General features: G+C 48.3%; 1 protein-coding gene across 1 annotated transcript; it reads right to left on the reverse strand.

The window, feature by feature from the left end:
* Positions 1-258: 258 nt before the first annotated feature.
* On the reverse strand, positions 259-8,660 carry CCNG2 (cyclin G2). The gene is made up of 8 exons (XM_002717097.6): positions 8,330-8,660; positions 7,390-7,527; positions 6,683-6,820; positions 5,402-5,652; positions 5,143-5,221; positions 4,961-5,059; positions 2,578-2,783; positions 259-1,690 (listed from the first exon to the last, which is right to left on the reverse strand). The coding sequence occupies exons 2-8, from the start codon at positions 7,525-7,527 to the stop codon at positions 1,570-1,572; spliced, it is 1,032 nt and encodes a 343-aa protein (XP_002717143.1). The 5' UTR covers positions 8,330-8,660; the 3' UTR covers positions 259-1,569.
* Between the last annotated feature and the right edge of the window lie 2,133 nt (positions 8,661-10,793).

The raw sequence follows: 10,793 nt of genomic DNA on the forward strand, positions 1-10,793 counted from the left end.
GCCCTGTTGCCTCTCACTGTAGGTGAACCACGCACGAGCCTCTGAGAGCTTGCTGACTACAGTGCACTCCCCAGAGGCCAACGTTCAGGACACAGACTTGAGGCATCTTCAGGGTTGACCACATGGTGGTGGGGAACTGTTCCCTAGACTACAGCCCGTGGCCAGTTAGGAGTCTGACCCTACAGACACGCCAGCCTCACTTCAACCTTTCTCACAGAAACACAAGCATTGCTTTTACCAAAAGACTGAAAGATGTGATTACATACAAGGAAGAGGAATCATTTTATTTTGAATTATAATCTATTATCACTTCAGAAAGATCCATTTCAGAAAACATCCAAAGGATGTTGACTTACCAATAAAAAAGCAAGTCATCAATGTATGATTTATAATACAGAATACACAATAAATTATATTTACATGCAATGACTACACTATCGCGCACACACAAGGTATAAAAATACAGCATTTTATGTACATTTTTAAAGATTTACATTTTCATGTACACTTTATAAAGTTAAAAATCCTCTGCACAAAATCTTCTGTGTACAGAGTTGATATATTCTCATTCTATGGCTGTATCACCACACAGATTTGCTTAAACTATAATACTACCAACATTTCGCATGTTTACTTCATGTTCATTCTTGGCACCCATACACTAACACGTTTTCGAAATGTGAATTTCAAAGGAAATAAAACATAACCATGCAGATATCTTTTCATATAAGAAAATGAGAAAATGTGCTATAGATCAACATTTATCAATTCCATAGTTACCTAGTTCTGGCCCAACTTCCTGTATTGCTTTCATACAGGTACATGCAAAACTAGCAGTTTATGGATTTTTATTTAAAATAACATTAAAGTAACACTACAGTCTGACAATACTTATGCATTAAGAATGCAAAGACCTAAGAGCCCTAGCCTGTTGATTTTTTTTCTGCTTTAGCAGAAACCTCAAGTAAACATTACATACTAAAATTCACAGAAATGTCAATATTGTAATTCCTAACTTTTTAAGATCTGCATCAGTACACTGATCATTTAAAAAGCAAAACGACGACAAAACAGCTGTTGGACATGTAAGAGTACTGTGTATTCCATTGTGAGAACAGGGGAAGGGAGCGTCTGGGTCCACTAGAGCTGGACCCACTGTCCCTGTTCAGGAAGCACGTGCACACTTCCAGTCTGTGTCAACAGATACCTGAAGGCTTTGTAAAAAGGTGAGGATAAGTTATACTATTTGTCTTTAAAAATGTTGAAGTAACAAAGGTATCAGCACCTCCCTTCCTCCCCTAAGTAGCTAAAGATCAACGAGAAAAATAAAGTGCCAATGTCCAAAGTATTGTTAACTGTTTAAGAGGCACTAACCCATTTGATGGCTTAGGATTAAATATGAAAATAGGTCACATCTGATCTGAATAATAAATAGCAGTCAGGTACTCCAGTCCATGTAACTCCTGGGTGGAAGAGGGGGGGTGCTGGACTGAGCACTACCTACTCCCCCTGAATAGCGCTGAAGCCTGTGACACACCCTTTAAATTCTGACCCAGAGTGAAGAGACTTCTAGGACGGGAAGCACAGCGTCTGCGCCACTGTGAGGTTGAAAAAGAAGGTGCACTCTTGATCGCTGGGAGAACTGCTGAGGCTCTCTTCTCCGCTACTCATGTCTTCACCAGAGTCCTCACTGAGCGGGGAGAGAGACCAAGAGGACACCATGACTTACAGCACACGAATGCTTCACAGCGAAACAAACCTGAACCTGCCATGGTCTACGGGAGGACCTCTCTCTAGTCCTTGAAGTTCTGTAAGCAGAATTTAAGCTGTAGAGACAATTTAACTTACAGGGACTTCGTGGTCTACTGTAATCTGACCAGGAAATACAGATTCTAAGAGGTTTAAACAAATGACTATTTGCCAAACTATTCGTGTGTCAATTGGTAACTATAGCCGTAACTAACAATATTATAAGTATTTTAAACCCAATAAATGCAAACCAAAGATGACACATTTATTGCGTGGTCTATTTATAGAGATGTAGTTCTGGAATCAATAATTGCATTACTCTTACGCTCAAATACCAAACCAAGAAACTAACAAGTAAAACAATAGAACTTCTGGGCCTTTGTCTCTATAGCATAAAAATATAAAATTCACTTTGCAAACAACTTGGCTTGGACTAAAACAATGACCTCTGACAAGACCCTGAGAGCATCCACAGAAGACTGGCCCATTAGCAGGAGGGTTCTGTCTTCCAGCCATGCCCCTCGGTCTCTTCCTCAAGCATGGTAGTAGAAACACTAATACCACGAAAAAACCCGGAACCCTTCAGTTTCGTTTCACTTTATAAACTAAACTACATTTCAAAGGGGAAGGGAAATGGGGGAGATTAAAAAAGACTAAAGGAGAGAGGCCCTGTTTTACTTATCGCCTTTCTGCTTAACTGTCACCTGCAGACACAGTGCTGACAGTCGGAGCCCTCTCTGCCGACCTCTGTAATGCGCTCAGGCTATATCCTGAGCACCACGTCAGAAACGGCCTGCAGCAGTGAGCTTAGCTGAGGAAGCTGCTCACCTCTCACTCTCGTCGAAACAGCCGCCCTCCGGGATGGTGGGCAGCTCGGGCACACTGTAGTAGCTGTTGTGCAGGTTCTGGGCTGTGCGCCTGGACACGATCCAAACCAACTTCTTGAGATCGGGTTTGCAGCATTCAGGAGAGGAATACTCAGCTAGGCATTTAGAGACTAACTCCCTCCAGTAAAAGAACTCCGTGTCATTTATCTGGAAAAAAATTATTATAATGAAGAGGTTACAGCAGTTCTCAAACCCTGGTGCTCCTTAGCACTGCGGGACAATCTATTTAAAAAAATCTTGATGCTTGGCTCTCATTTCCAGATATTCTGATTTCATTGGTAAGGTGTGCAGCCTGGGCATCAAGATTTCTAAGTTCCCCAGGTGATTACAATATGCACCACCTGCTTTGAGGACGCGTACTATAAGTAGAAATTACATGGGATTCAGGACACAGAGCTCTGCCTATTCTAAGAAAGCACAATAGACCCATAAACATGAGGTCTATTAATAAATCCACCACCAACTCAACTCTTTAATAGTCCCAATTCAAAAGAATTTCACATTCCTCTAGTTGCAGAACCATTCAGCTACAAAAAGCTAAGTTGTTTTCAGTAGCAAAGCCTCATCTGGATTGCTAATAATATAATTTATGTTACCACACCAGATACAAACTAAAGGAGATGTTGGCAACAGGAAGAGAAGAGGAATTTCCCAAAAGGACACAGTTCCCCAGCACTGGGAGCGCCCCTCTTCACCTCACAGAATCAATCTGCACTGAAGGCACTTCTGGATAGCGCTCTCAATGAAAAATTCAGATGAAAACCCAAATAAATCATGATTCAAACAAAAGCTGGAAGCCATCTATGTTACAAAGAAAATGCGTCATGTCCCACGTACTTTCACCCCAAAGAGGAGGTTTCTACACATCCTTCTAATCGAGCTCTATCTAATCCCTTGGTAATCTGGCTTTTCCCACTCCCACCTCGCCACACACAAGCAGGTATTCCATGACCCTCTTCCAATGTTCATGACAAGGACCTCTTATCAAATCCAGCTCTCTCGACCACCTCCTTTCTAAACCTGTTGCTGTCGGTGCTTTCTTGTCTGCATGTACCACTCTTCACTGGGCTCCGAGCAGGACAAGCGCCAGTGTGGCCCCACCCACAAAGGACTCTACAGGTTTTCTGTTTCAACTACCTACATCTCCAACCAGGACTCATCCTCCAATCTGTGATCCCAGACTGCCAAATGCCCACTACAACATCCACCTGCCTGGGTATACAAGCACATAAAATCGTACTTCTTCCATCATTGACTTTTCCCAAACTTCCTGCCAGTGATGACAATACTCTCTCCCGCTGGGTACAAATCTTGGTCATTCGTGATTCCTCCCCTCATCTCCATGCCTGGCAACGGATACTGCTGTCAAGCTGGAGACCCTAATTCCTGCCACTATCACTTAGTCCATCTATACGCCCACCCTAAAGCGACTGCCCAAACCCCTCCAGTCCACAATGTCTTGGCCACAAACATTTGCTGTACTCATCTTTTGAACCACCAAAGCTGTTACAGGCCATCATGTCTGTACTGGTCTGGGATAACAAAAGCCTATATCTGCCCTACATCTTAGATAGCAAAATCCCAAAGCAGGATAATTCACTATTATCTGCCATGGAGACAGAAAACAGTTGAGAGAACAAACCACTGCATGTTAGTTTCTGTTTCCCCCAACTAGGCTAGCTTGAGGAGGACTGTGCTTTCCTTGTACCCTTCTTTGTGACTGCAAAAACGGACTGGCTTGGCCTACTGATGCTGTGGCTGACGCTGCTTTGGTAATCCCACCAGTGGATGAAGATTCCCTCCACAGATATGACGGGATGCTACCTTTTCCATTAGTGTGTTGCTAAGTCTCCTTCCTAGAACAATTTTAGAACACTGTGCTTATGGCAACATACACAGCTGTATTATCTGGTATGGAACACCAGCAGGTTTTCCAGTTTAATACTATTTAGATTAAAGCTGCATTTTGAAAAACTTCGACCCTTGAGATACAAGAAAAATGAATATAACAGTTCAGAGTCCTCTTCAAGCTAGCCTGGTTGGGGGAAACAGAAACATGCAGTGGTTTGTTCTCTCATCTGTTTTGTCTCCATGGCAGAAAATAGTGAATTATCCTGCTTTGGGATTTTGCTATCTAAGATGTAGGGCAGATGTAGGCTTTTGTTATCCCAGACCAGTACAGAAAAACGTTGACCCTTGAGATACAAGAAAAATGAATATAACAGTTCAGAGTCCCGTAAAGTAATTAACATTTAAGTTGCTACAGGAAAGAAAAAAATTAGGAAGGAAATTTGGTTTAAGACATACAGACTGCAGATATTTACCTTGGAATGTTTTTTAACAAGCAGGAGAATTTCCAGTAAGTCAACAGATTTCAAAGTTTCTACTTCCAAATTGAGAAGGCACAAAGCTAATACTGATGGCTACAAGAAAAAAAAAGGCAAAGTAACTATTTTTCCCAAGTTCAAGACAGAAATGGTGAGAGGTGAACAAGAAGTCAACCTACTTTAGCTTTTGAAAAGACGAGTCGGCAGCTGCAAGCTTTCAGCTGGGCTTCTAGCTTATCGAGGTTCAGGCTTTCTTTCCTACATGACACAAAGAAACGACACCGAGTTCTTAAACATCCAAAGGCTTAAATGAGTTTTAGGACTTGCCACTAAAAATCCCATTTATAACAGTGTAAAATTTCATTGGCATGCTAATTCTTTATGTTATGTTAGCTAGAGCAATGCTTACAGCACAAAACTGTTTCTAATCTCACTGACCTCTCTGAAGTGTGACAAAGTAGAATGGTATGGTATAAGTGCAAAAAGTTTAAGGCAGTAGTAGCTTCCAATTCATAGTGCAATTTCTCTGAAATGATCTTTTCCATCCGCTTTATGTCAGAGGCAGTGCATTTACACTGACTAATCCGGATTACATCATGAGTGGATGGAACGTTGCATTCTTCTTCAACGATTCTAGCAGCCAGCAAAAAACAACACACTCCAATGCAAGACAAATGTTTAGGTTTCACCTGAAAAACAAAACAAAAAAAGGCTTTAAGAGCTGTCACTTTGATTTAGCAAAGTAGACCATTCAAAGTATGTTGTAACAACGCCTCTACAACTAAGAACAGTCAGGCTGCTTCCCTTACGCCTTTCCTCCTTCAGCCACATTGTACTCATTTTTGCATTTTCAGGACTCTTAATCCTTTTTTTAAAAAAAAGCATTTTAATCATTAAAACTATGGAACTTAAATTTAAATCTAGGTAATAAAAACGCAGGCTCAGAAGCTAGATTTCTAGCAGTGAGCTACCTTTTGCATTTGAGACTTCTGAAATTTAGCATAGCATGATCTCTCCCCAAATACATTAAGCCTCTCAACATCAAAACAAATGGTACTTCTGAGAAAGTAAAAATTTTTTATGCAAAAATATCTACCGATCATTCTGTACTTCAATGCAATTTTACCCGAGAGAAAACCCACATCAGCTGTGCAGAGTGGGGCACATGTAAACGCTGCCAGAGACAGATGGCCGCCCTCTTCTTCCCAGTGCCCTGAAGGCTGCCCCAGCAGCTGACAGCAATCCTACTGGCAGAAAATCGCATCTTCCTAACAGTTGCTACTGATGGTTCATAAGACTGTGACTCCCTGCTTAGAAAAGGTCGCAGGAAAGGCAGCGGGTCACCTCTAATAAACGGCTACACTGCCTTGGTCCTGTCTCAGCATTAAAAACATCTAGGCTCCCACAGAAACGTGACTGCGAGATGGAACCAGGAACACTTTATTTTGAGGACATGCATAGCAAGTAGCTAAAAAGTCTTTGTCACATCTTCAAAAACAAAGTATTTAAGAGGTACAGCAGAAACTTAAGACACAACAATACACTTCATTTTGTAGTCTCTCAGTCTGGCACTACTGGTCACAATTCTAACTATTACCAGTGGCTGTGTACACTGGGCATTACCACATCCATTTGGTATTTACTGAACCCTCATGCACTAGGCATTCTGCTAGGTGCTAGGCATACAAAAATGAAGTATTTATTCAAATGATTCGATACCTTCATAAGAGCCAAGAATCTGTCCAAAATATTGACAGCCAGCACAAAGGTTTCAGTGCAAGATCCAAAAAAGTTAGTCAAACTCCTTAAGTCTTCTACTTTGGCATTTCTCAATCTTGGACACAAAGTGTTATCATTCTGCAACAAAAAACAAGAGCCAACGTTTATGAAGGAAGCACACAGTACACACAGAGTCAAAGAGCAAGGTAATTTTCTCTCCTTAAAACTCTATATGGTGGGGGAAGGGTAACATCACTACACCAAAGCTGCACAGTCGAGCAGATGCAGGTAAATCGCTGTTTCTAAATACACAGCACACAACTCCACCAATTCAACAGGAAGTGCACTGTTGCCACATTCCAGACGGCTATGGCAGATACAGTACAACTGTTTAGAATGGAGACAAGGATTCTTTACTTCTGTTTCCCTAGGATCGTTTAAGATCCTACTAAAGCAAGTGTTTCACAGGCGGGGGTATCCGCACAAAAGAAGCGCAGAGCCTCCGGAGCCCCCCCCCCCCCCCGCTGCGAGCGGGGCGCACGTTCGAAGGGCCCCTTGTCTGCACTTGGTACCATCGTTCTCGCTAGGAAGCACAACCCCGTTTCCTGATCTTAATACTCCAGGAACACCAAGCTGGGTCTTAGCAGCTGCAAGCTGCAGTCTCCCTTCAACTAGGGGGAGGAGGCGACCCCCGCCTGCACACTTACCTCCGGCGTGGCCTCGATCAAGCTCAGCCCTTTCTCTCGAGGCTGGAATCTTTGTTCTTGATCCAGGTACAGGTTCAACAATCCAAGGAGCTGAACTCCTTTCCGATCTGCCAAGTACTCTACCCCCAGATCCTTCATCTGCGGGCAGAGAGAACCACAGAGAGAGTGTAACCTGGGGGAGAGCGGGGGCCGACACCTCCGGCGAGGGGCGACGAGCCGGAGAGGGGACCAGCCGCGTCTGCAGAACCCCGGGGCAAGGCTCTCCCACGGCCAGGGAGGTGCGGTCACGTCCACCGGCCAGCTCTGGGTCGGACCGGCCAGCTCCGGCCTCTGGACGGGTCTGAACCAGCAAACTGTCCGCGGCGGCTGGCGCTGTCCCCAGGCTCCGCCCCAGCTGAGGCCGCGCAGGGAGGGGCTTCTAACCCGGGGTCTGCACCGGGGACCGCGACCACCGCGGGTCTGGGGGTGGGGCGCAGCACAATAGGGAGGGGGGAGGGAGGTCTCCGCACTGAACAAAGAAGCGGAGGGAGGGGCCTCGGCCTTGGCCCCGCCCCGCCTGCCCTCCCGCAGGGCCCAGCTGCCCGAGCCCCCTCCCCGGCGTCCAGCCCCCGAGGGCTCCCCGTCCGCGCACAGCCGAGGGGCAGGCACCCCTGTGTCCACCCGGCAGGGACCGGCGGGGGCCGGGACAGCTCCGGGTCTCGGCACTGACAGCCGTGCGGAGCGCTGGGGCTGTCAGTGCGTCAAGCACCACCCCAAGCCGGCGACAGCCCGAAGCACAGCGAGGGGACCTCGGGGCGGAGAGCACGGCCCATGTCGCCGCTCCACAGGCTCACCGCGGCGGGCATGGCGGCAAGACTGCCCGGCAGCTCCCGGGGTGCGGGGCCTGCACCCGCCCTCCCCCACCACGAACAAAGAAACGCAGCTGCGCCCGCTCACTCACCGCGCCGGAGGAGCGCCCGCACCGGCCCGCCGCCGTCCGGAGGGCCCTGGGCGCGGCGGGGGGCGTCCGGTCCTGTCTCGGGTCGGGTCGGCGACCCTCCGCCTCAGCGATGCCCTGAGGCCCGCATCCGACCCTTTCCGCCCGCCGCGGCCGCCTCGGCCTCACAGCCCCGGCTCCATCCCGCTGCCTGCGCGCCCGGCCTCCGCGGGGGCGCCGCACCGGCCCTCGAGCCCCGCGCCTGCACGGGCACCGCTGCCGCCGCCGCCGCCTCGGCCGGGCCCTAGCAAACCCCTTGTTTTTGTTTTGAGTTTTCCGACGCCCCCAAGGGGGCGGGGCACGTGACTCCCCGCGGAGGGATCCTCCACTTCCTCAACCGACTTCGAAAAAGAGTCCCGCTCCTAAGGCCCTGTCCCCGGCCTCTGCTGGGCACTCCTCGGCCTTTCAGAGCCAGTCCTCCCTGCCGGTTCCCGGCGGAGGGTGGACCCTGGGCGGCGGCCTTTGTTCCGCGATTGAAGCCGAGAGGCACGGAAGGGCGGCGAGAAGGCGAGGTGGCGGAAGGAGATCCATCCCGGACGCACTGCACCCTTTAAAGGTCCCTGATTTGTTTTGCTTTCGCTGTTTTGAAAAGTCCGCCCAAAGTAGCAGGCTCTCTGATTGGATGCGGGCGGGGCGAGCGGAGTGTCGAGGACCTGATTCACTCTCCAATCTCGATTGGCTGCCTGATTAGGCTTTGGGCCCTCTGATTGGCTGTCGCCGTAATCGGAGCCTCTGTCTTCCTAGGGGCCTTAGCAACTCAGGAGCCCGGATTGCGCATGCGTGGTGGGCGGCTCAGCAGGCACTGGGTTACCTGCCCCGCGGGGCTGTCTTTTGCCGCCCCGCTGCGTCCGCCAATCCTCGGGGGAACGCTGTGCTTCAGTCTCTTCCCTCAGAGAGGCCAAACAGCAAACAAAAATACCTTCAGAACCTCTTCCGCCACGGCGGAGTTGCTGTGTGTCTTTTGTCCTGCAGGGCCGCTTTGCAGAAACCAAGTTGCTCTAACCTTGTCGCTGACAAGCGGTCAGATGCAGTCGCGGTTTGGTATTTACTTTAAACCGCTGCAGCCCAGGAGGGAAAAAGCGGAAGGGCGAGGCGAGAGGAGAGGGGCAGAGCTGGCGATGCTTGCGCGGGGTTTCGCTGGGCTCTGCTTCCTGCCTCTCTGAGCCTGGCACGGTCTCCGCAGGGAGAAGCCCGAGGCAGGGACTTTGAAACGAGCGCCCCGCTGCACACCCAGAGCTGCGGGCCTGGGTCGGCCACGGGTGCTCGCTGATCGTGCGCTAGAATTAGCAGTTTTATTCGAGACAAACACCTCCCCAGAGGCTGTGCAGACAGCGAGCCAACCAGGTTCCTTTTGCCCGGGGAACTAGCCTTGGAAGGTTTAGGACTCTTCCCTGGAATTTTCCCGATGTCCTCCCTCCTCCCGTCTCCCCAGCAGATCGGTAAATGGCACGTTCGTGAGCTTTAATCTAAGTAATCGGCCCCTGGAGAGGGATTTTTCTGCTCCCCTGTATGTTTTCTGTGAGTTATTTTGTTACTGGCGGTACATTTCACAGCTTTAATCGCCACTCTTCCCAGAGCTGCTAAGGAAGAAGCGACGGATCAAGTGGGTCCCCTGCAGGCTTGCTGGCAGCAGCCCCAGGCATCTGTGCGCAGCCCCTGGGGCAGCGGAGCCCCCAGAGGAAGACTTGTTCCAGAGAGGGGTGGCCTAGCTGAGGTTTGGTATAAAAGTTAGAATAGAGCTTTTCAGTGATAATTAAATTACTTAATTTTACCCAATGCTTGTTTGAACTTTTCAATGTTGCTTGAACTTTTTAACATTAAAATATTTTTATAGCCTCCTTGCTGGAAAGCTGTGCTCCTACAGAAAGGGGGCATGCCTCTGACTTGTGGAATAAAGCTAAGGTTACAGTTGCATAGATGAGAGCCTATCGCGGAGCCCACCAGGGGCGTCAGAGAGCAGAATCCCTAGAGAAAGCAGCAGGGCGGAAACACACTCTGAGGGACAGGAGGGCGAGGGACCAAAGCCGGGAGGACATTGGGAACTTTATTCAAGGAAGAGGGTACAAGCAGAAGAGGGGCACAAGGTATAAATAGAGATGTGCAAGAGGAAACGGAAAACTGGTGGGAGGTTTTCAAAAAGGAGCAAGATTCTTCATACAAAAAGGAAGCGCTGCAGAAATTGTCCTCTAGAGGACAAGAGCTGTTAGAAAGCGATAGGAAGTGTATACTGCACGCGATTTGGGCACTGTATTTATGTGTCTTAACAGGCACATCTGGAGTAACACCAGCAGGTCGCCAAAAGAAAGACCAGAAAGCTTTGTGAAACAAGTTGGATTTTCTGCCCTTCACACTGTGCCTATGAGGGCTTGCGAAGGACAGACCAAGTGGAACCCTGAATCCACGTTAGGTCACTTATCTTGTTAAGATT

Source organism: Oryctolagus cuniculus, chromosome 8, assembly GCF_051225735.1.
Source record: "Oryctolagus cuniculus isolate XC-2025 breed Fujian yellow rabbit chromosome 8, ASM5122573v1, whole genome shotgun sequence".
Taxonomy (NCBI): domain Eukaryota; kingdom Metazoa; phylum Chordata; class Mammalia; order Lagomorpha; family Leporidae; genus Oryctolagus; species Oryctolagus cuniculus.